Genomic DNA, 26,789 nt, shown 5'->3' with positions numbered 1-26,789 from the left:
TTGCTGGAAAACATTCACAAGATACATAGCAAACCCTGGGTGGTGAGTGTCATGACTTGTCTGGATGTTTCAGCTCCTGCAACCAACAGCTCAGCCAACAAACCCTGCTCAGCTGACACTGTGACAGGAAGCCCCACCCTCTGGTCTCAACTGAACTAAAAACAGGTTAAAGAAGGGTGAGAGTGGAGAAAAAGGTGACATTCAATGTTTTGTACATAATTTTGAACTTGTGAAATGGAAGTTCCTATTTTCTCCTGATATATATTAATAAATAAATCTTAGGCAATAAAAGTGGAAAAAAATCAGAAAAAGCTGGCATCTATACTTCAAAATTTTCCATCTTACCTTTTGTTTATGATGCCCTGTTTGATTCAGGGGACTTTCCTGAGAGCTATGGATAAAGATAATGACAGATAAAGATAATAACGATCAATGTAAATATAGATATTTTGCATTATGGTCATAAATGTCTAGTGCTTGAATCAGGGAATAAGACAGAGCTATTAATTGAAAGAAATATTCATCAAAAAGCATGCTTCTTATATGCCGATAATGATTTAGCTTTTCTTCACACAAAATTACCCTCCTCTATTATTACTAACCCCCATTTGAAAGAGTTTTCCAGGGTATGGAGCGGTAAAGAATATACTTGCCAATTCAGGGGACAAAAGAGATGGGGATTCGATCTGAGTCAGGAAGGTCCCCTGGAGAAGGAAATGGCAACCAGCTCCAATATTCTTGCTTGGAAAATCCGATTGCCAGGGGGACCTATTGGGCTGTAGTCCATGGGATGGCAAAGAGTAAGACCCGACTGAACGACTGAGCACGTGAAAACTCAGAATGAGTCTCAGAGGTAGGAGGTAGATGGGCTGGTAATTGTCAAGCAGAGTAAAATTCAAGCTTTGTTTTCCCTACACACTCCAAATACTGAGGGAAGAACCAATTCTACCTTCTTGGAACTGTTCCTTTGACTTGCTTTTCACTGCTTTTGTTATAATAATCATACATAATGGGCTGCCTCAGAGAATCAGCCCCTCGGCCTGACTGCTAAAAGGCTTTTGTTCATGACCTATCCACTTGTGGATGGTAGGAAAGAAGGAATTAATACATCCCCTGCCTGAGGCTTGCCATTCCAGCAGATGTTTACAAGATTAATTTTGCCTTTTTAATTTGTTTCCTCACCTTCCCCCACCCTGTTCTGTGAAAGAACTTGCCATCCAGACCCAAACAAGATGATTATTTTGAGACATTAGTCTGCCATCTTATTGGTCAGTCAGCTTTCCGAATAAACTCCTTGCCCCCACACCTCTTCTCTCAGATTCATTAACCTGTCATGCTAATTAGCCTCAGTAACCAAGACAATTAAAGGCAGGAGCTGAGCTCTGCTAGAGTAAAAAAGTGACCACTTCTGAGGTCAAAAGGTCAAGGAAAACTGCAGGCACAGAAAGACTCCTTGGAGCTCAAAAAGGAGGTGGCACGGCCTCATAACAGATGATGCCAAGCATCCCACAAAGCTCTGTGCTGGAATCCATCTTGGCAAAAAGATGCACATGCATCTTTCAGGAGTGTCCTAAAACAGGTCTGATGTGGGAAAGGAGAGAGATATCTGGCCAAAGATAAACACAGACCCAGAAGAACTGCCCCATATGGATGACTTAACCACCTCTTCACTGCACTCCTCATCTTCCTCCTCATTAGCGAGGATGCCCTTGTGTCTCCTGCATTGGCAGGCAGATTCTTTACCACTGCACCACCTGGGAAGCCTATTAATGGAGACTGATGAATAAAGGAGAACGTTTTTTGCTTCACACTATATTGTGTTTGGAAAGGTCACCCATATACATCCTTCAGTGCCAACAGTAATTAGCTCAACCAGTCCCAAACGCTTTAGTCAAAGAGTTGAAATCCTTTAAGGAAAGAAGCTTCTTAGGATACTGGCAAAACAGTCTGGAGATAATGCAGTTAGAAATAAGGCATTGTCCTGGGTTTTTTGTTTGCTTGAGAGATGAGATTAATATTGTAAAGCAAATTCTCTGACTTGTGTTATATCAACTCACATGGCCAATCTCAAGCTACTATATCTCAGCCCATCACTATTCCAAATGACCCGGCAGTAAGTAGCTTTCTCCAGCTTGTTGAAAATTCTATGGCCTCATTTTCCCTAGAATTCTGATTCTAGAGGATGAAAATGCCAAATTTCAGAAAACAGGAGTCTTTCCTTTGCAAAATGATATAAAAAAAAAAGAATAGAAAAGACAAGAAAAAATGAAGAAAAGAAAAATGTAAGATGACCATGGGAACCAAACACTTCCAGGATTCTGTGTTGTCTGTGCTGTTTGCCTTCACAGAACATGCCAACCTCCTAATACAACAAAGACTGAGCTACAGGGTCCAGGAGGTTTGTGTTCAGCTCCTCCTGCAGCCCCGGGCACTGTGTCACTCAGGGCACAGAAGGACTTGGCCGAGTCTTTCCAATGAGCTGGTGTTTTCCTCAGGTGGAAGGACTTCTCACTCTTCCTAAATTCAGCCTCAAAACCTTTGATGCCTGAGACAAGATTGTCTCCAGACACGTACTTCAGGAGAAGCTGGGGTCCCTGGTCCGGGTACTGCACGGACCAGAAGAGGTATGGTGAAACAGAAGATGAGTAGCTGCACCTCAGCTCCAGACGGGCTCCTTCAGAGACAGTGATGTGGTCATCAGGCTGGGTCACAACTGGGCTCCAGCTCCTGCTGAAACATCAGTGCTGAATCAGTGAACTCAGCTAAAACAAAAAGTCTCTATTCAACATGGCACAATATTCCATGTGTGGACAAAGGAGTAAAGTGGAGTAATACTCACTCAGAAACAGGAGCATCTCAAGCATCAAGGTGAACACCAAGGTCATAGTGGGGCAGTGAAGAGGCAGTGAGCTCCTTTCTAACAGGTTCCCCACAAATAAGTTTGAAGACTGGCTGACTTGAACCCAGGTTTCTCTGAAGTTAAGAATGACAAAGGGTATATAATTCTTCAGATGGAGATTGTAGGGAGGTTGTTAGGAAGAGAAGCTGTCTTAACAAAATGGCTGTCTCTGGTGTCTGAGATGCTTTACATCTCGCTGTGTAAAAAATGGTCAGAATATCTCCTTAAAACCTAGGGTTTTGTGAGGTTCTTCTGATCCTTCGCAGAAAAGCAATTTCCAATTTAGGCAGCAGTGCCCTCCAGAGGCCAAATAGAGAACTACGGAGAAGTTCACTTTTCATTAACATGCCCCACCCTTTTACTGCCCTTCTGTGGTTGAATTTCAAAGCATTATGATTATGTACAGAAGAGGATTTATATGTTGTCAGCCTTGAACTATTTGGCTTTTTAAAAAAACAGAATTGTGAGGTAAAAATGTCCTGTGTTACTGTATAGCACAGGGAACTATATTCAATATCCAGGGGTCAACAATAATGGAAAAGAAAATAAAAAAGAAAGTCTATATATGTATAACTGAGTCACTTTGCTCTACAGAAGAAATTAGCATAACATTGTCAATCAGCTATCCTTCAACTTTTAAGTGCTGGATACAAAATAATTTTTAGAATGAAACATAAAACTACAATGTTACAATTTTTTTAGTTTCCAGATTTAATTGAGCCAGAAGGAAATAATCCAATATATTTCAACTGCAGAAAGAGAAGAGCCATTAATCCAGAAGCCTTCACTAATAAAGGTGAAATTCAGACATTCTCAGTTGAAGGAAAACGAAGAAAAGTGGTCACCAGAAGACCTATCCTAAAATAATGTCTAAAGGAAGCTCTATAAACAGAAATAAAATTATAAAGGAAGGAGTCTTGAAACAACAAGAAGGAATAAAGAATACAATAAGCAAAAATATGGATAAATACAATAGACTTTTCCTCTTGAATTTCCTAAATTATATTTGGTGGAAATATTTTATAGCATATTAGATGTGTTATATAATAACATATATATAATAATATAATTATATATCTGGGAAAAATTATAACACTGTCTAATGAGGCTCTAGACACACATGGAGGAAATACTAAAGAAAATTATTTTATGAGTGGGGAGAATAAATAAGTGTAAAGGGAGGCAATACTTATACATTACATTCAAATAGGTAAAATAATATTACCAATAGACTGTGTTATATAAATGCAGTAACTGGAGCAACCATATAAAAACAGCTATACAATAAGACACATCTAAATGCCATAGGCAGCCATGAAATTAAAAGATGCTTACTCCTTGGAAGGAAAGTTATGACCAACCTAGATATATTAAAAAGCAGAGATATTACTTTGCCAACAAAGGTCCATCTAGTCAAGGCTATGGTTTTTCCAGTGGTCATGTATGGATGTGAGAGTTGGACTGTGAAGAAAGCTGAGCACCAAAGAATTGATGCTTTTGAGCTGTGGTGTTGGAGAAGACTCTTGAGAGTGTCTTGGACTGCAAGGAGATCCAACCAGTCCATCCTAAAGGAGATCAGTCCTGGGTGTTCATTGGAAGGACTGATGCTGAAGCTGAAACTCCAATACTTTGGCCAACTGATGCTAAGAGTTGACTCATTGGAAAAGACCATGATGCTGGGAGGGATTGGGGGCAGGAGGAGAAGGGGACGACAGAGGATGAGATGGCTGGATGTTATCACTGACTCAATGGACATGAGTTTGAGTAAACTCCGGGAGTTGGTGATGGACAGGGAGACCTGGCGTGCTGCAATTCATGGGGTCGCAAAGAGTTGGACACGACTGAGCGACTGAACTGAACTGACTGACATGCTATAGGAGCTTCTCTTGTGACTCAGACCATAAAAGAATCTTCCTACAATGCGGAAGACCCGGGTTCAGTCCCTGGGTCGACACGATGCCCTGGAGAAGAGAATGGCTATGCACTCCAGTATTCTTGTTTAGAGAATTCCGGTAGGCTACAGTCCATGAGGTCACAAAGAGTCAGACACAACTGAGCAACTAACAGACACACACACACACTAAACGCTGCAGATAAATTGAAGTGTAATCCTAGAAAATGTTGACTAATTCACAGGAGGTTAGAAGGAAAAACATAGGGGACAAAAAAAAAGCGCAAAAAAAAAAAATCAAATAAAATGGAAGGCTAAGCCCTAAAATATCAAGACATTAAAAACAAGCGATCTACACACAGAAACTAAGACACAGAAGTTGACCTGAACATACCAGTGACAAAACAGTTCAGACAAAAAGTGGATTAAGAAACACGACCCAACTGTGACTGTCTGAGAGAAATTCATTTCAAATAAGACATGGTCATCTTGAAAGTAAAAGGATGGAAAAAGATGTATTATGCAAACATTGATCAAAGGAAAGTATAATGGCTATATTAACATCGGATAAAGTAGACAGACTCTTGAACAAAGAACATTACGAGAAACAGAGAAATATTATCTACTGATGAAGAGGATAATTTACTGAGAAGGCATAGTAATCCTAAATGTATATGTACCAACTAACAGAGCTGAAAAATAAGTGGAACAAAAATTAAAGCTAAAAAGAAAAGAGACAAATCTAGAAATATAGTTAAATACTTCAATATTCCTCTCTCAACAACTGGTAGAATAACTTGCCAGAAAATCAGCAGATATATAGAAGAACTCAATAACACCATTAACCAGTAGGACTTAATTATCAGCTATACAACACTCCACCCAACCAGAGGAGAATATACTTCTTGTCAAGTGTCCATGGAATATATACCAGGTAAGTCCAAATCTTGGGACCTAAAAAAACTCAACAAATCTAATGTAAAAGAACTGAAATATAAAGAGTATGTTCTCCAACCACAATGAAATAATAGCATAAATAAATAACAGAAAGATACAGGAAAATTCCCAAACATTTGACAACCAAACAACACACTTCTTAATCATCTATGGGTCATAGAGAATGTCTCAAGGGAAATCATTGAATTTCCCATGAGTTGAATAAAAATGAAAATAACAGCATACCAAAACTGGGGGGACACAGCCAAAGAAGTATTGAGAGTGAAATTTTAGCACCACATGCAAATATTAAAAAGGAATAAAATCTCAGATTATATAAGCTTCTATCTGAAGAACCTGGACAAGGAAAAGATAAATTAATCCAAAACAAGCATAAGAAAATAATAAAGATAAAAGGAGAAATCAGTGAAATTTAAAAGAGATAAACAATAGAGAAAATCAATGAAACAAAGAGTTGGTTCTTTAAGAGGATCAGTAAAACTGACAAAGTTATAGCAAAACAGATGGGTGGAGGGGAGTGGGAAGAACAGGGACAATGTCAGCAGGCTAATTAGCAGTATGGCATCCCATGTGATTGGCTAGGGATGAACATTTGCCTTTCTCCAGTTGGTCCTAGGCTTCTGTCATAGCTCAGTTGGTAAAGAATCTGCCTGCAATGCAGGAGACCCTGGTTCGCTTCCTGGGTAGGGAAGATCCACTGGAGAAGGAATATGCTCCCCAGTATTCTTGGGCTTCCCTTGTGGCTCAGCTGGTAAAGAATTCGCCTGCAATGTGGGAGACCTGGGTTTGAAACCTGGGTTGGAAAGATCCCCTGGAGAATTGAAAGGCTACCCACTCCAGTATTCTGGCCTGGAGAATTCCACGCACTGTATAGTCCATGGGGTCTCGCAAAGAGTTGGACTCGACTGAGAGCCTTTCACTAACTAACTAACATTAGCAGTTGGTCCTGAGTTGAATGAACTTCCGAAGTATTATGCTAAGTCAAGTAAACAATGCCAAAATGCCATGTATTGTAAGATTCCATTTGCATAAAATGCATAGAATAAGCAAACCTGTGGTCAGAAAGCAGGTGGGTGGCTCCCAAGGATGTGTGCCTGGGGAGCTCAGGGAGTGACTATGTCACGGGCCTGTGGTTTCCTTTCTGGGTGATGACAAGGTTTCAAATCTAGAAAGAGGTAGTGATTGTGCCATGTTGTGAATATACTAGACGCACACTTAGGTGTTCCTTTAAAAGAGAGAATTGTGTGAAATGTTGCTTAATCTCAACAAAACTACTATTTTTTGACTTTTTATTTTGTATTAGAGAAGAGCTGGTTAACAATGTTGTGTTATTTTCAGGTGTACATCAAAGTGATTCCGTTATCCATACACATGTATCTGCTCGTTTTCAAATTCTTTTCCCAGTTAGATTGTAAAACTATTATTTAAATTGAAGTTGATGAAAATCTAACAATCAAAGAATTCACAATATAATTTTAGATCATTTTAAAAGATTTTTTAAAATTAATTTATTTATTTTAATTGGAGGATGATTACTTTACAATATTGTGATGGTTTTTGCCCTACATGAACATGAATCGGCCACAGATACACCTGTGTCCCCACCATCCTGAGCACCCCTCCCACCTCCCCTGCCACCCCATCCCTCCAGGTTGTCCCAGAGCGTGGGCTTTGGGTGCCCTGCTTCATGCATGGAACTTGCACTGGTCATCTATTTTACCTGTGGTAATGTACATGATTCAGTGCTATTCTCTCAAATCATCCTACACTTGCTAATTGCCTCTATCTGGAAGGAAAGTCAATACAGAAAACCCCTTAATGGAAGAAGTTTCCTCAGCGCCAAGCCAGGACGTGGTTGGAGCCCATCTGCAGTCTGAGTCCTGGGAACAGGCTCCCTCTGCGCACTGGGGCCCACAGCTCAGAGGTCAGTGGTCGAGTCACTGTGCTGAGAAGCCGCAATGTGTGAAGCACTGTGTCCTGATGGTTTATCCAATGAGACTGTAATTCTTCCACTTGTTTGCTCTCTCTGATTCGCCTGAATTGACAACAGAGATGTGAGCCCTTTCCCGGGATCCTGCCTAAACCACTGCAGGAAGTACAGAGCGCTGTCGGTGTAACTGCAGTTGAGATCCACGCTGTCTCCCTCTCTCACGCTCAGAGCTTCAGGACTCTGACTCACGTCCTGCTTACTGCTCACCCTTGTTCAGAAAGAGAAAACAGAGACAGGCTGGTTAGCGGCTGATTATTCTTGGAAACTAACTTAAGTTTACTTTTTCGCTCTCCACAGGAACTCCCAGAAACCATGCAGGTACAACTCCCTGACTTTCTGTGTTCCCTGGGGAGGAATATCTGGGAGTCGCCCATTCTTTGCCCATTTGCAAATCCCTCTAACTCACAGTTTAGTTGTAACCAAAGGATGAGCGGGCTCAGGGATTTGTCCATTCCTTCCGTCATTTAGACTCACTGGAGAACTGAATTCTTGTGTCTGTAAAATATTCAAGGACTCGCAGGATAAAAGACCTGCTTTGCTGCCTCTTGTGTTCAAAACTTTCTACAGGAAACACAGAGTCAGCCCAGCCAATCAGAGCAAGTCACAGAGGCACAGAGGAGGACGCACCAGAAGCCCATCTGCCGGGAGTGCCAGGTTGCCATGGAAACACCATCATCTCAGGGCTAAGCCCAGCGTTGCCAGAGAAATGCTTATCTCTTTCCCTCCTCTGTCCCTCCTCCTAGGGAAAACAATTTTTAACACATCAGATTTGCAGAATGTGGCTAAGTATGTACCTAGAGGGGTTTCTCTGATGGCTCAAACAGTAAAGAATCTGCCTGCAATGCAGGAGACCCAAGTTCGATCCCTGGATGGGGAAGATCCCCTGGAGATACGAGTGACAACCCACTCCAGTATCCTTGCCTGGAAAATTCCATGGACAGAGGAGTCTGGTGGGCTACAGTCCATGGGGTGGCAAAGACTCAGACAATACTGAGTAACTCATACACACAGGAACCTAGAGAGAAATGTAAGCATAAATGCTTATGTTAGAAAAGAAGAAATTGTAAGTTTTACTGCACAGCTGCAGCTGAACCTCTTCACATTCCTGTAACTGCTCCCTCCTCTTGCCACTTCAGTTCTTAAGAATTGTTTTCTTTAATTCACACTTTCTTGAAAATCCCTTTCTATCATTTCTCAGCCATCAGGTTGCAAAAAGAGTTAAGAATCATAATATTCACATTCAATGTGTGTAATATATCAGGAAATGGGCACTTTCACATCCTATAACTGAAGTATAAGCTAAATAAGATTCATAGGTGCTATTTTCTTATCATTGGCCAGATATTCCACTTGTCTGAGAATTTTTTAAGAAATAACCTTATGAATACATTATAAAATTGCGTATTGTATGCAGCAAGGATATTTAAATATCCTTCAATACAAATACTCAATATGTTATGATAGATCTGTATTATAATATACTAGACAGTTGTCAAAAGAGTAAGTAGACTTATTTCTGACTTGCAAAGATTTTTTGGACTTATTCAAACTGGTTATTTACATTTTAGATTAATTCTTGTTGGAGTATAGCTGATTTACAATGTTATGTTACTTTCTGCTGTATAGCAGAAAAAATTTTGAACTATTTAACTCTGGAGTTTTTATTTTTTAATTCTCATTTTATGTTGCCTGCAGCATTTATCTCAGAAATCCCTTTATCTTTAAACATGTTTAAGGCTCAGTTTCCTTACCTGAGGATAGATTAATATTACTTTGTGGGTTTTAGATTACAGAAGGAGTATCTAAAGTGCTGAGCAATGGACCTGGCATATGGTAGTGGTTCAATAAATGATAATAAAGACTCTGGTGTTGAAGATGAGAATGACAAAAAGACAGCAGGTAGAAACAAGAATCTCATGATAATTCTCGGATCTATTCCACTGAAGACATTGGGCAGACTATAAAGCTAAAAACCCAAAAGATCAAAACTGAACAAAACCAGGAGGTATGGATAAGAATACCTGTGTCTCTCTCCTTGAATCAGAAAGCTTCCACTTCTTCTTTCCTTCTTTGTAAACCCCTCTCTTCTTCTACCCACAAAGGAGGAGTGAGGAGGGCTGGTTCTGTCATTCAGAGTCCATTTATGAGTAGGAGATTGAAAAAAAAGTGAAAATGCAAGTCGCTCATTCATGTCCAACTCTTTGTGATCCCATGGACGGTATCCTGCCAGGTTCCTCTGTCCATGGAATTCTCCAAGCAAGCATACTAGAGTGAGGAGCCAGTCCCTTCTCCAGGGGATCCTCTTGGCCCAGGGGTTGAGCCCGTGTCTCCTGCACTGCAGGCGGATTCTTTACCCTCTGAGCCCCCGGAGAAGCCCAGATCAGTTCTCAGTCTAACTTAAACACAGGACTCCAGAGTCCACTTATTCTGCTTATAGCTCCTGCATTTTGAAGTCTTTGCCTACCTGTGATAAATGCATTTCTATAGAGGGCTAATTTAGTGCCCTGGGATGGGCTGCTGCTTCTTTCTATTTCAGCCCAGATGCCTGAAAAGTAAGTCAACTCTTGGCCAATTTGAGGTGTGTCCTATCTTTCCACCTCATCCTTGTAGGAATTCTGAGCTTGCTGTTCTGGATTCAGAAGGAAGTAGGAAACTCTACTTAGGCATGAGCCTCAAACTTACCTTTCCTAGAGGTAATCAGATGACCAGTGATATTAGGTCCTAGAGGTAATTAGGTCCAGGGATCAGCTAAAAGTCCTTCACTTTCTGTTTGTCTTAAGCTAATATATACAGCATCTTCAGGATTCTTCCCTGTGGTGAGCAGGGCAGGATTTGGCCATTCTTAGGTCCCACTTCAAATGGAAATATTTTAGTTGAATAACAATGAATATATGACATATCAAAACATGTAAGATGCAGCAAAAGCAGTACAGAAAGTCCCTGACTTATTGTTTTCCAACTTTACGATGGTACAAAAATAATATGAATTCAGTAGAAACTGCACTTCAAATTTTGAATTTTGTTCATGGGCTAGCATGATGCTGTCTTTTAATGCTGAACATCAGCAGCAAGTTGCAGCTCCCAGTCAGTTACTCGACTGCAAAGGTAAACAACCAACACACAACCCTTCTGAACCTAGACAACCACTCAGTTTTTCATTTTCAGTACAGTGCCAAATAAATTATATGTGGTAGTCAGCATCAAATTATAAGATAGGCTTTGTATTAGATAATTTTGCCCAACTGTTGGCTAATATAAGTGTTCTGAACATGTTTAAGGTAGGCTAGGATGAGCTATGATGTTCAGAGTTCAGGTGTATTAAATGAACTTTTGACTAAAGATATTATCAGCTTATGATAAGTTTTTTGGCACATAACACCATTGTAAGTCAAGGAATATTTGTAATTAGAGACAAATTAATGAATTTCAATTATATTTGTCAGGAAAAAAGAAATGTTGAGAATTAATAGGCAAAGTTGCAACTCAAAGAAGTGGAAAAAGTAGTAAGTTAAAAGAAAGTAAAGGTAGCAAATAATAAAACATGGGCAGAAAAAAACACAATTTGTCAACCATGATAAGAAAAAATATATAAAGAACCCTTTATCTGTTAAACTAACTGAATCCATAATTTCAGGATTATTAAGTTTCTCCCATAAGGCTATGCTTACACGGCCTCACTATAGTGAACTTTCTGAAAATTGTTTCTAAATCATTAGAAACCCTACACAAATTCTTCTACAGGTAGAAAAGAAGCCATGAATTGCAAGTTACCCAATGAACCATTACAATCTTGATACCAAAATCTGACATTAACTTGGAAAAGAAAAAGTTGAATACTAGCATCATTCAGGAAAATGGGGGGAAAGTGCTCAATAAAATAATAGCAAATCAATGTTTCATTATGTAAAAAGGACAAAACAACATTCCTAAGGGCACTTAACTCTAGAAATGAAAGTTGGTTTCACATTTAAAAATCAATTTAAATAAATAAAGAATATTTATCAAAAACACTATAATTAATAGCCACAGTGAAATATTGAATGCTTTACCTCTGAGTTTGGGAATAAGAAGAATTCTATTCAACATTTTATAGGTGATCTGAGCCAGTTAAGTAGGACTTGCTATATCATTTGTGGGGTGCAGTTAAAATGAAAATGCAGAACGACAAGTGGGCTGGGGAGTCATCTCGTAGGACCACTGCCCAGACCCCAGACCTACTGAAGAGCTTTCCGTCGGTGAACACACAGAGGTGCTAGGCGAGTGGTCCCAGGAGAGGACATGGAAGCTCTACAGTTCCTCTCACAAACCTGACCCTACACGTCTCTTCCATCTGGATATTCATCTGCATCCTTTATCATAGCCTTTTATAATAAACAGGTAAAAATAAGTGAAATATTTCTCCTAGTTCTGTGAGTCACTCTAGAGAATTAATTGAGCCCAGGATTTTGTTTTGTTTTACCTTGTTTTGGGAATCTTCTATCTACAGTCTTTTGTTCAGAAGCACACTTGGGCTTGTGACAGGCATGCCTTTTTCAGGTAGAAAGTGTCAGAACTGACTAGAATGATAGGATACTCAGGTGGGATTGCAGATAATTGCTTAGTATGGGAAAAAACACATTTGTTGACCAGAAATGTTTTGTGTGAGTAGTAAAGGAGACTCATAGGAAAGAAGGACATAATAGGGTAGAACTGGGTTTTTCCCTACACAAGAAGGAAAAAAATCTGTTTTTTTTTTCCCTCACACACAGGTTTTTTCACAATAGCACAAGACTGTAATCAATCCAAACAACCCAAATATCTACTTCTGGGAGGATGGATAATTAAATTGTTAGATATTCATATAGAGGAACTCTACACATCAATTAAAAAAAGAACAAACAAAGACATACACAAAGTGACACTAGTGAATTGCAAAGATATTATTCTGAGTGAACAAAGCCAGAGATAATATACACTATGCATGTAGATATTAACAAGTGTAAAATTTCATTGAGTTCTAAGCTTCCGTTTTGTACACTTTATTATATGTGTTGTACCTCAGTTACAGAGAGAGAGAGAAGAGAAAGCCAAGAAGCATTTTGAATGTGGAGATAAATGTCAGTGTCAGCACCTGAGAATAAAAAGTGGTTCCTCTGGGGAGGCAAAAATAGACTATGTGGAAGAGTGAGAAGAAAAAGAGAGTGCTATTTGATTTTGTAAATAAATGAGAGTATTATTTTGATTAAAAAAGAAATTTTATTTTTAAAAAGGATGAAAAAGTGAGAATCTCAGATGAGATGAGGTTGAGAAATAATCATTGGCTTTATCACCACCAAAGCCACTGGTTTAAGTGAGAGCTTCTCACGGAGTAATGCTCATAGAAGTCAGATTCAAGGAGGGGACAGTAAGTCTAGACAGTCAACTAACTTGATTATTAAGGAGAAGAGAAATGTAGTAATAGGGCTGGTGGAGATATGACCTTTGAGAGTATATTAAAACGGGAAAGATTCTCTTACAGATGTGTGGCCAGATTATTATAAGAGAATGCCAAAAAATTTATTTTAGGGAAGAAGGTACATTCCTGTGGTATCTTTTCAAGGGGCCCAAGACTGGAAACCAAGACTCCATACCACCACTATCCCTTTCAAATCTACACGGGCGAAGCTCTGGGCTGTTTAAAAGAGCAGCCTGATCCATGGACACACAGCGGGGACTGTCTAGGATCCTGGACAGAATGCCCAGTAATCTCTGCTGTCTGGCTGCGTCACAAGAAGAGTTCGTTCTCCATAGGACCACTTGGGAAGAGGCTTTGGGTGCTCGGGAGGAAGGAAAACAGCAAAGACGCCCTTATTCTAGAGCCGCAGCCTCAGGGTTTGGGTACGGTCTGCAGGTGCCTGGGGAGCACTGTGTCTGCACAGTGCAGAGGTAAGTGGCTGAGTCTTCGGGTTTGGGGGCTTCGATGTGCAGAGAACTTCTCTTCTTTAACAAGGTGGCTCTCAGTCTTTCTCTCTGCTTTTCATCCCCAGCTGAGTAAAGAAGGAAGAGGAGTTCAGGGCCCTTCCAGGGGTCTTGTCTATACCACTGTAGCCCTCTGAAACCGCTGACGGTGTGGCTGCAGTTGAGACTGAGACTGTCCCCCTCCTGGGTTCTCAGGGTCTGAGGACTCTGCTCCACTCGGTCTTCTCCACGCAGCCCTGTTCAGGAGAACAAAGTCAGAAACAACACAAAGCTTTCCGATTAGCAGTGCTTAAAATCCCAACACAAAGCCTGGGATGAGCAGTGTCTAGACTCCTCTCTCTCTCCTCCCCGTCTTTGGAAAAATGTGCCCGTAAGTTCTCACCTCTTAACCGGCAACTTACATCCAACCTGAAGCCACAAGACTATGAATGCACATTCCAGCATGTTCTCCATCCTGCCACCTCACTCTTGATGCAATTTTAGTGATTCCAAATCTTCTCCCCTGAGGAGCTGCTCCTGTGTCTTAGTTCTTCTCTAATGCACAACAGAGCCTTTCTGCTGGGCTCAGCCAATCACGAACAAATCCTCTAGTAGCTTCATGCTTTTGACTTTTAAGACACTGGGAAAATGAAAGGAATGGAATCACTGCCCCCTGGTGGTCACAAACACAAACATCTCACTAGACAACTATGCCACCTACAAAGACAAATATTGAGGGAAGGACATCTTTTATGTTGCTGGGCACAGCACACGGAGGTCTAAAGCAGTAATCAGAAAAGCCTTCTCTGCCAGCAATTTTAATCATGTCATTGTTCCTTGGATTTACTATAAAGCTAAACTGCTATCAAGGGTTATGGGAGTTGAGCCCAAGCATCAGTGTAATGGGGCTTCTTAGGTGGCACTACTGGTAAAGAGCCCATCTGCCAGTGCAAGAGATGTAAGAGACGTGGGTTCAATCCCTGGGTGGGGAAGATCCCCTGGAGGAGGACATGGCCATCCACTCCAGTATTCTTGCCTGGAGAATCCCCTGGACAGAGGAGCTTGGCAGGCTACAGTCCCTGGGGTCGGACAGAGTCGGACACGACTGAAGGGGCTTAGTAGCAGCGGTATTGGTATAATGGACTGTGTTTCCCTCTACGGTACACAAGAGTCTCAGCAGGGGAGACCTTAAAAAGACCAGAGTGCTGAGAGAATTAGAGGGATAGAATAGTTGTGCATCTGTCTGGAAGCCTCTTTGACAGAGAATTGGGAATATAAGTTAAGAAATCCATTTCTTCAAATAATTTTATGCCTGGCTTCAGGGACCAAGCATAACTAAAACTCAGGGTCAAGACTTGACAGATCTTGGGAGGACAGAACAGGCGATCATGGCAGAGGGAAAGAAGAGCTCTCCAATGTAGACATGAGACAGGTCAGAAAGTCACAGGGCAGAGTGGGTAGCAGAAGATAAGTACAGCAAAACTAGCCTTGCTTAATTTGCTTGGTTCTATGACACCCCACTGGATTTTGTCACTGAACGTGGGTCTATGTTGTGGAGTTGACCACCGTTTATAGGAGCTCTCTTAAGACTTGTCTGAACAGCACACTCTGCCCCAACCCCATTAGCTTCAATGCGGAAAAAGAGCATCAGCTCTCAGCTGCACTGTTTTGATGTCACTTTATCCTTCACCCACTCAGTGACAACAAAGAATAAGCAGCACAGAAGTTCTTACACTTCCAAACAGTGTTTGGAGTTTGTTGTTCTTGGACTTTTTATTTGAAAATTTGGTAATTTCTCAGTGATTTAAAAGTCATTGAACTAACATATCAATTTTAGCATCCTTTCATATAATTCATTTTACCCAGACTTAGCAAGCTCCCTTACAATCATAGTTAGAAGGCAGCTTTTCTTTGTTTCTGAATGTGTATCTCAGAAAGAAGATGGGAAAGATAACTGCAAGATAAATGCAGGCACTCTTTGTAGAACAGACACTAAATGAATCCGGGAGCTGGATGAGTGATGTGTAATGAAGCTCAAGAGGTGATTTACAGTTGCGAACTTTATGAAAATTGCATGTCATTAAAAAAATATTTTTAATTTTAAATCACTATCAAGTCATGAAAGTTTCCAAAAATGTACAAGGAGGCTCTGTGTACTCTTTACCTGGTCTCCTCCATGGTATTTAAATCAGGAAATTAACATTAGTAAAATCCACAGGTTTCAGTTTTTAGATTTCCTCAGTTTTGCATGCAGATACATGTGTGTGTGTGTGTGTGTGTGTGTGTGTAGCTATATTCAGTTTTACACATGTACAGATTCATGTATTTATGTATATCACATGTATAGGTTCATCACCACAATCAAGATGCACAACTGCTTCATCATAACAAGGTTTCCCTAGGCTATGCACACCTTTGTAGCCACACTGACCCCCTTCCCTAATCATTAACCCCAGACAATCACTCATCTGTTCTTCATCCATACAATTTTGTTTTTTAGTAATGTCATAGAGGGGCTTCCCTGGTGGCTCAATGGTAAAAGAATCTGCCTGCAGGAAATGCAGGTTTAATCCTTGGGTCAGGAAAAGCCTCTGGAGAAGGAAATGGCAACCCATTCCAGTGTTCTTGTCTGGGAAATATCATGGAGAGAGGAGCCTTGTGGGAGTCCATGGGATTGCAGAGTCAGGTCTGACTTATCGACTAAACAGCAACAATGACCTAGAAATGGAATTATGTAGAAGTAGCCAATGAGATTTTTTCACTTAGCATAAGTAGTAAAAACATGAGATCTATCCAAGTTACTGTATGTATCCAACTTGTTGGTCTTTTTTATTTCTGAAGAGTATTCCATGGTGTAGATGTTTCACAGTTTGCTTAACCAGTAACCCACTGAGGGACACAGTTGTTTCCATATTTCGGCTGCTGTGAATAAATTATTATGAATATTCAGGTACAAGTTTTTATGTGAATAAAATCTTTTATTTATTTAGAATAAGTGTCCAAATGTGTGATTGCATGTTTAGTTTTATGAGAAACTGCCAAGCTATTTTCCAGAATGCCCGTATCATTTTATATCTTCATCAGTAATTTGTGAGTGATTGAGTTTTTCCCACATGTTTGCCAGAATTTAGTGTTATCACTATTTTTTATTTTAGCCCCACTGAGATTTGTGTAGTGATATTTCATTGTGGCTTTAATTTGCACTTCTCTGATGGCTAATATTGTTGAACATGTTTTCAGGTGCTAATTTGCAATCTGTATATCCCCTCTTTGGTAAAACACCTGTTCAAATCCAATGCTCATTTTCTTCCCTCATAGCTCAGTTAGTAAAGAATCCACCTGCAATGCAGGAGACCTAGGTTTGATCCCTGGGTTGGGAAGATCCACTGGAGAAGGGAAAGGCTACACATTCCAGTATTCTGGCCTGGAGAAGTCCATGGACAACTTTCACTTTCACCTCCAGTTCTGTAACTTATCATTTCATATTTTAGCAGGGTCTTTTACAGAGGAAAGTTTTTTAATTTTGATTCAGTTTGCTGTGTGCATGTGTGTGTGAGTATATCATGCTTTCAGTGTCAAATCTAAGATTTACTTAGCTGCAAGCCTGAAGTTTTTCTCTTATCTTTTGTTAGAGTCGCATAGTTTTATATTTTACATTTAAGTCCATGATCCATTTTGAGCTAACTTTTATAATGTATATATATTTTTAATTTTTTTTAAAGGGCTGTGTCATCATCTTTGTTTCAGGCTTTATCTATTTGCTGTTATCAAGTAACTAGTTCAAAGCAACATGACCAAAGTGTGGACTGAAGACCTCTCATAGGGGAGTGAAAAAAAATTCGTTCTTTGAGCCTGTGGCTTTCCCTTTTTATACTTAGTGTGATTTCTCTACCTAAAGAGTAAAGTTAAAATTGTAGTAAAAAGCCAAGCCCTTCTCAATTCATCACCTCTGAAATCCTCTATCATGTATTACAGGACAATGCTTTCTAGTATAGATTCAGAAAATGGCTACATCTGTCTTATGATTGAAGATAACTATAATCTCTTCTAACATTCACATTTCTTTAAACTTTAAAGTTCTCTGACAAAAATGCTTATCAATCTTTAAGTCATCAAACTGAGCTAAATGTCAGAATCTCCTTCCTTGTCTGTAACTTCTTTCCTATAATTGAGCATGTGTTTCCTGAAGAAGAGAACATTCTTTACAAAATGTCCCAAGAATGAAAATTCCCTCTTTCTGTTAGTACTTTTTGCTAGAATTACAGGCTTCCATTGACCTTTTTTCACAGTCAGCATTCCAAGGTCAAACAGCTCATTTCACCAAGGATGTAGTCATTCTTCTTTCTACTGTCCCAGGGGCAGAGTCTTTTAAATACCAATTTTTTGAATACAAATATTATAATTGAGTATAACACTTTCTAAAAATATTTTTAAGGGTTGTGAATCCAGGAGCTTAAAATTGTTCGTGATCAAAATAAGTCAACCCTTGAAAACAGAAACTAGAAAAACAGACAAGGCACTTTTCTTGTCTTAGGCTAAGACTCCCAATGGTAGGAGTATTTATCCCTAAACTTGGTCTTTAGATTTGAAAGAAAAAATGGACAAAGAAGCAGCACAAGTCATGGCAATGGTAAAGATAAATAGAAACAGATAGTTTGACACCATCCAGTTGTACTCATGGGCAAAATCTAGTGTATGGAGACTACCTGTTATACCAAGGTCATTTCCTTTGAACCCTAGAAATTAGGATGGAAAGGAAAAGTATTGGGACTCAAAGAGAACTAAGGTAACTGTGACTTTCTTTCAGTCTGGACCACTGCTCCCTCCTTGCCCACTACCATCCTTAGCTTAATAGGATCCATATCTTTAGCCACAGCAAGTAAATATTTGAGGCTAAAATTCGAAGATTAAAAAGTCTAGAAATGAAAGCAAGAAAGAGATAATACAGGGGTACATTAACATTGGCTGAAATCTAGAAGAATCACTGATAAGAGGGACTTCCAAGTTTACAAGAGAACAAGTCAATATACCTCACTATAGACTCACTCAGGTGATTAAGATGGCTCTGTCTATGCCAACAGGAGGGAGACCATTTAATTTGATTGCAGGCCTGAAAACAGTACCATATGAAGAAAATCTGTTCAAACAGAAAGGGAACTTATGACACATATAAACAGAAGTATTCTTATGGCGATGAGAAATGAACTACAAGAAAAAATAGATCCACAATTACCTAACAACATCCAAAGGGTAGAAGCTCTATATCTGTTGATTTAATGAATGAATTATTCTTCAGTCAACCAATATTTAATATGCAACCACTATGTGCTATGTACTGTGTAATGTACAATGCATTCACATTTCCTGACCCTACAGAGCTCACAGTTATAGTCATAACAGAGACATTACTTTGCCAACAAAGATCCATATAGTCAAAGCTATGATTTTTCCAGTAGTCATGTGTGGAGGTGAGAGTTGGACCATAAAGAAGGCTGAGTGCTGAAGGATTGATGCTTTTGAAGTGTGGTGTTGGAGAAGACTCTTGAGAGTACCTTGGACTACAAGGAGATCAAACCAGTCAATCCTGAAGGAAATCAGTCCTGAATATTCATTGGAGGGATTGATGCTTAAACTGAAGTTCCAATCCTTTGGCCACCTGATGTGAGGAACCGACTCATTGGAAAAGACCCTGATGCTGGGAAAGATTGAAGGAGGAGAAGGGGATGACAGAGGATGATAGTTGGATGGCATCACTGACTCAATGGACATGAGTTTGAGCAAAATCTGAGAGACAGTGAAGGACAGGGAAGCCTGATGTTCTGCAGTCCATTGGGTCACAAAGAGTCGGACATGACTGAGCTACTGAAAAATACAACACATAATTATAGATATAGATGTAAGTACATAAAAGCATACTAATTGCAACGTCCCTTTTGTCTTGGGCTTTGAAGACAGCCTGCAGTACATGAGAACTCATGGAGAGAGACCACAATACATGCTTGAAGACACTTGCAAAACATATATAAAGTCCACTTTTTAACTTTCCTTATCCTATTCTGCACAATAATAATACATGAGAAAACTGATAATTCACTAAAGAGTTAGAATAAATAGGGACTTCACAGTTAGAATAAATAGCCACAGGTGCAGTGGCTAAGACGCTGAACTCCCAATGCTAGGGACCCCAGACAGAGAATTAGATCCCATGTGCTGCAACTAAGAGCTAGCACAGCCAAATCAATTAAAAAATATTAAAAACAAAAGAGAAAAAAGTGAAGCTGTGGTGGTGTGTGTTTTTTCAATCTTTCTCAAGTTAGAAGAGATTCAAAGGATTGACTCAGAGAGTTTGAAATATTCCCCTGGAGTCTGGAGGATTTTGAGGCTCACATTAGGTTGCAATGATAACTTTTCTCACTTTACTGTGGTAAAGAATCTGACTACCAATGCAGGAGATGCGAGTTCAATCCCTGGGTCAGAACGATTCCCTGGAGAAGGAAATGGCAACCCACTCCAGCATTCTTGCCTGGGAAATCCCATGGACAGAGGAGCCTGCAAAAATATGGGATTGCAAAGAGTTAATTCTAGGATACATTTTTCTTCTTTCACACCTTTGATTTATTCCTTGAAACTGCTTACACCTCTTTTCTTCATTAAAAGTTGGTCTCTAGGTGACTTTACTTCCTTCTTTCCAATATGTTTTACAAAATTCAACTCTTTTAACTAATTACTTGATGACTTGGCTATGTAAGTCTATTGTCTCTCTCATCTCTCTCTCTCCTTCACATACTTGTGTGTCATGCACACACACACTTATACTTTCTTTTCTGGAAAGTTGCTCTTTATTGGGATCCTTGTTATTTGTATAATAGGGATAGAAAATCCTTACACAAGGAAGGGTAGTATCTTCCTTTTTGGAATTCCAGATGAAAGCAAACCCACTAGGTTAATTCCCACCTGATGTCACCAAGAATAGTGCAGAGACTTAACTCTTTTAGATGTTATATGACAGCTACTCTGCACATACGTGGTGCAGAATCATCCAAAATTGAAGCCATCTGGAGTTAACTGGGACTAAAGTATAAAGCAAAGCCTTCATATAAAAGAATTTTGTGAAACAAGGAAAATATGACTGTTTAGTAATTGCAGAGTGAAAATGCTCTATACTCCAGGGTCACAGAAATGAGCAGGGAGCCACATCAGAAAGATTTAATGGTAAACTCCTATTAAACTCCTAGGAGTCATTAAGAAAATCACCAAATACCTTTGTGTTTATTCCAGTATTGTTTACTACAGTGAGTAAAACAATCTAAAAAGCTAGTAAAATGGAATTAGCCCAAAAGTATGATAAAATCACACATTGGAATATCACCATTAGAATGTGTGATGTTGACCTGTAACTACTGTTGTGAAATAATTATTTCACAATACACTGTCAGGTAAAAACTCAGAAAAGAAATATCCTATAAGGTATGAATCTCTAATAGAGTTTTTTTGACTAGTAAAATTGGTGAGTTAATTTGTTTCTAGCATTCCTTCTTTGCATACTCTATTCTCTACCTTAAACATACATACCTCTGTAATCACATATAGAGAATGTGACCAGGTGATGAGGTTAGTTCTGAGCAAACTTCAGGGTTTCATTTCCCCTTGGGGTGAAGGTTTGTGGTAATAGTTACTCTGTGCACATCATTCCAAGTCATTCATGGCACAGGTGAGGCAGGGCACAGGGAGGGTCCAAGAAGTGTCCTTTCAGAGATATTTCAGATCCACAGTGATGGCCAGACTTAGCAATGCATAAATATCTGTACAGTGAACCTACAACTCTATATAGTTTTAGATTTAGTCAAATACTGTCTGACTAGTATTATTTGACTAGTACTAATAGTCTATTGATAGACTATAAATAATAGAGGACAGGGTCCTCTGTCCATGGGATTCTCCAGGCAAGAATATTAGAGTGGGTTATCATGCTGTAATTAAATTAACAACAATTACATCAGGGCTGCATGCATATTCAGTCAATACATCTAGGATAGACATAAGTTTTGTGACAAAAACAATTTATTATAATTATAGTGACCTCTGAGAACAAATAGGCATCCATTTTTGTATAGATCTTTTTGGGGGGAGGGATCTGCAGCCCAAATCTACAGTGAAATAAGCTCGCAAGTTTTTCTTTCATACCGGAAGATAAAACTGTTTACTCTCAATCGTCGTAACTTTTCTTCCTACACTCCAAGGCATGGGTTTCTGTGGAAATTTACACTGGATAAAGTTCCTTGTCTGTTTAATGCAATCACAGCAAGCTTCCTGATGGACAAAATTTGTCCAGCTGTATGTGTCTAACAGGAATCAATAATGTGTGCTAAAATAATCTTGCTTTTAAATATCCACCCTATAGCCAAAATGAGTACAAGCTCACCAGACCAAGCATCGTTCTTTCCTTACATCAGAAATGCAGCCCTAGAGGCTGCGTGCCGCCGCTACTGAGCCTGTGCGCCGCGGCTACTGAAGCCGGTGCAGCGGAAGCCCGCGCTCCGCACCAAGAGGAGCCGCCGCGGTGAGAAGCCCGTGCACCGCCGCAATGACTAGCAACCTCCACCCGCTGCAACTGGAGAGAGCCCAAGGTCAGTAACAAAGACCCAGCCGGACCAAAAATAAAACAAACAAATAAGTAATAAAAGAAACATGGCCACTCAAAAGTCACAAACGCTTTTTCATCCCATGGCTGCAGCAGCTCCGGTTCAAAGGCTTTCACTGCAAGCAGCACCTCAATAGCGTTACGTCTCAGCCACACGCAGACTGCTATGTGATTTGCCTGGTACTTCTGTGTTGGTTTATGATTATGATTCAGGTGATGCGCTTTTAATCATCTATTTCTTTTCCCGAAATGGACTACTAATTTTGTGACATCTAATATCTATCTTACATTATGAGCAAAATAGATTTTTTTTTGAGTCAGTCTAGAGAAGAGGAATCTTTCTGGCTGAACAGGGGTGCTGCTGGGGGTTGGAGCTTGGGTCTTCTTTAAGACTGACATCCACCCTATTATCCTGTAGAGCAATTCCCAACCCCCTGAGTTTCTAGGATTTGACCTGAGTTTGATTGGTTTTCCTGAAAAACTCTAAATATACACTAAACTCTGATCAAGGAGAGAATATATGTCTTCCTGACGTCAGCCTCCTGCTCCCCTTGGGTTTGCGCTCAGCTCCCCCTGCAGCCCTCCATCACTGTGTCACTCAGAGCACAGTAGTACACAGCCAAGTCTGATGCTTGCACTGCCCGTTTCTGCAGGTGGAAGGAGCTGTCCGTCTTCACAAGAGTGGCCTGAAAACCTTCATGCTCTACCTTCTTGTCTGCTACTCAGCCCTTCAGGAGGAGTTGAGGAGCTTTGTTGAGATGCTGGACATACCAGAAATGATAGGAAGTTGAATACGTGGCCTGGTAAGTGCAGTTCAGGGTCATGAGAGCCCCCTCTGAGACACTCACTGGGCCTTCTCTCTGGTTCACTGAGTCACCATTGGTCCCTCCTACAAGAGAATCACTTCGTTATAGTAGAAATGTACAGGAGGAGAGTTTTCAGCCAGAGAAGAAAAATAAAACTTACCTGTTATTATAGGAAAATGAGAAACCACTTTAGGATAAAATGCTCCTTACCAAATATTAAGAAGATGACCAGAAGTGAGTGAGTGGCAGAAAACATTCTGGCAACAGTACTTCTTTCCTAGAAACATCAAATCTAACAAAGTTAGTCTTCAGCTGGATGTTACAGAAGCTCCTCACTCAGAAAATGGGGACCCCTTTCTGCACAGCAGCAGTCATCTGTCTTGCGGCTACAGAGGAGGCAAGTCAAGCCAGCTCCTGAATACAAAAAGGAATCGCATTTGAAGGAAGCCCCGCCCTCTGGTGGTGATCTTAAAGATTACACCACAGTCATGTCTGACCTCAGTTCAGTTCAGTAGCTCAGTCGTGTCCAACTCTTTGCGACCCCATGGACAGCAGCAGGCGAGGCTTCGCTGTCCAACACCAGCTCCCGGAGCTTGCTCAGACCCATGTCCATTGAGTCGGTGATGCCATCCAACCATTTTATCCTCTGTCACCTCCTTATCCTCTTGCCCTCAAACTTTCCTAGCATCAAGGTCTTCTCCAGTGAGTCGCTTCTTCACATCAGGTGGCCAAAATGTTGGAACTTTAGCTTCAGCATCAGTCCTTCCAATGAATGTTCAGGGTTGATATCCTTTAGGATTGACTGCTTTGATCACCTTGCAGTCCAAGAGACGCTCAAGAATCTTCTCCAAAACCACAGTTCAAAAGCATCAATTCTTCAGCGCTCAGCTTTCTTTATGGTCCAACGTTCACATTCATACATGATTACTGGGTAAACCATAGCTCTGACTATAGGGACCTTTGCCGGCAAAGTAATGTCTCTGCTTTTTAATACACTGTCTAGGTTTGTCATATCTTTTCTTCCAAGGATCAAGAGTCTTTTAATTTTATGAATGCAGTCACCATCTGCAGTGACTTTGGAGGCCAAGAAAGTAAAATCTGTCATTGTTTCCACTTTTTCCCCATCTCTTGGCCATGAAGTGATGGGACCGGATGCCATAATCTCACGTTTTTAAATGTTGAGTTTTACTCCAGCTTTTTCACTCTCCTCTTTCACCCTCATCAAGAGGCTCTTTAGCTTCTCTCTGCTTTCTGCCATTAGCGTGGCATCATCTCCATATCTGAGGTTGTTGATATTTCTCCTGGCAATCTTGATTCCAGCTTGTAAGTTATCCAGCCCTGTATTTCACCTAATGTACTCCACACATAAGTTAAATAAGCAGGGTGACAATATATAGCTTTGAAGTACTCCTTTTCCAAATTTGAACCAGTCCATTGTTCCATGTGCAGTACTAACTATTGCTTCTTGTCCTGCATACAGGTTTCTTGGGTATTCCCATCTCTTTAGAAATTTTCACAGCTTGTTGTGATCCACACAGTCAAAGGATTTAGCGTAGTCAATGAAGCAGAAGTAGACTTTTTTTAATTCACTTGCTTTTTCCTGTGATCCAGTGGCTGTTGGTAATTTGATTGCTGGTTCCTCTGCCTTTTCTAAACTCAGCTTGTACATCTGAAGTTCTTGGTTCACGTACTGCTGAAGCATAGCTTGAAGGATTTTGAGCATAATCTTGCTAACATGTGAAATGAGTGCAAGTGTATGGTAATTTGAACATTCTTTGGCATTCATTTCCCTGAGATGAGAATATTAGCAAAGAGAATATCCTGTACCCAGTTTGAATACAAACAATACACACAACACCTGCAATATTTACAGAGAGGGCTGCTTTGATCCACAGGGCCCTTGACAGAAGGAATATCTTTTCAGGAAGTTCTCCTCCTGGAATTTACTTAGGCAGCAGCATCGCTGGAGCAACCAAAAGGGATGGAAAACTTAAGGAAAGAGAGAATAAAGCTCCAGTCACTGAAGATGGAGTGTCTGCAGGTGAAACTCATCAGGATACACAATCTTGGCCTGAATTTTAAAAACCAGAGACTAGCTTCCAGGTCGCACAGTCATCCATTAACAATGTGCCTTGGAATTTTCATTAACACATTGTAAAATATTTCAGCATATTTCTGAATTGTCATTGAAGAGTTAATATCACTTTAAGGGATTCTATGCCATCTGGGGGCATGTGGATGGGCTGAAAACACGCATTTCTGGAAAAAAACGCTTAGGTTCCTTTTTGAACTGTCCTGCCCCAGATTCCTCTCTGTAGGGCAACCCAAGAATTCCTAGGTCCAATTGGCTCTGAGGAGCAGACCTGGAAGAGCTTTGACAAGACCTCTAGCATAGCACACTAGAGAGAGAAACAGCACCCCCTTCCCGGGCTGCCCACAGCCGGAGCCCCATCTGCATCTGGGTTTGTGCTCAGCTCCCCCTGCAGCCCTCCATCACTGTGTCACTCAGAGCACAGTAGTACACAGCCGAGTCTGATGTTTGCACTGCCTGTTTCTGCAGGTGGAAGGAGCTGTCTCTCTTAACAAGAGTGGCCTGAAAGCCTTCATGCTCTACCTTCTTGTCTGCTGTTAAGCCCTTCAGGAGGAGTTGAGGAGCTTTGTTGAGATGCTGGACATACCAGAAAAGATAGGCAGCAAAACCAGCAGTCTGGTAAGTGCAGTTCAGAGTCATGAGAGCCCCCTCTGAGACAGTCACTGGGCCTTCTGTCTGGTTCACTGAGTCACCATTGGTCCCTCCTACGAGAAAATCACTTTGTTATGATAGAAATGTACAGGAGAGGAGTTTTCAGTCAGAGAAGAAAAACAAAACTTACCTACAGTTTTAGGAAAGTGAAAAATCATTAACATTTAGAATAAAATGCTACTTACTGAATATTAAGATGATCAGAAGAACTGAGTGAGTGACAGAATGCATGTTCGCAGAAGAAAACGGTCCTTGTTCCCTGGAATATACCAGTCTAACGAATCTAGTCTCCATCTGGATATTTCAGAAGCTCCTCACTCAGAAACGGAGAGCCCCTTTCTGGACAGCACCAATATTCTGTCTTGTGGCTACAAAGTAGGCAAGTCAAACCAGCTCCTGAACAAGAGGAACCACATCTGAAGGAAGCCCCGTCCTCTGGTGGTGGTCGTGAGAATTGCACCACAGTGGAGTCTGACCTATTCCTCCTGATAACAGCTTGTGGGATTACACACAGGAAAATTGCCTAGGACCCTAGGAAGAGTGTCCTAAACATAAGCGTGCTTAGGGAAATATTCTATATTACTTCCATAATTTTTTGCATGGCACAGGTATCTCTAGCTTCACAAGAAACCCCAGTTATAATTTCTAGATGGAATAGTCAGAGGTTTCTTCCTCGCGTATGTCTCTGATTCCCATGGGTCAGAGAAGGATCCCTCTGTATGGAAAGTGCTTCCTCCTCTCCCCAAGTCATTTCTCTGAAGTAGTTATATTCATGTTGACTCTGTCAACATGCCGTGGAGAAAATTTTTTCTAAGGCAGGTGTCAAATAACGTGTAGTTAAATGATAAGGTTATTATCCTGATTTATCATGGAATGACAGATTTGTAAAACACAGTAAAAATAAAATACGTGACTTCTTTTTCACTGATAACGGTAGAGTTGATCT

The 26,789-nt window shown here is 40.4% G+C and overlaps 2 gene segments (V, D, J or C); both read right to left on the bottom strand.

Moving 5' to 3' along the window:
• Positions 1 to 2,342: 2,342 nt before the first annotated feature.
• LOC122705810 lies at positions 2,343 to 26,146 on the bottom strand. The segment is given in 3 exon segments: positions 2,343 to 2,727; positions 25,779 to 25,896; positions 26,029 to 26,146. Coding segments are annotated over 3 exon segments (612 nt in total).
• LOC122704631 overlaps positions 12,898 to 26,789 on the bottom strand; it is a 284,386-nt gene continuing 270,494 nt past the window's right edge. The window contains 2 exon segments of the V gene segment in view: positions 12,898 to 13,910; positions 14,076 to 14,293. Of these exon segments, the coding sequence occupies positions 13,564 to 13,910; positions 14,076 to 14,127 (399 nt within the window).

The sequence above is a fragment of the Cervus elaphus genome, chromosome 12, assembly GCF_910594005.1.
Source record: "Cervus elaphus chromosome 12, mCerEla1.1, whole genome shotgun sequence".
NCBI lineage: Eukaryota > Metazoa > Chordata > Mammalia > Artiodactyla > Cervidae > Cervus > Cervus elaphus.
The sequence above is the reverse complement of the archived record's forward strand: the minus strand, read 5'-3'. Positions and strand labels throughout refer to the sequence as shown.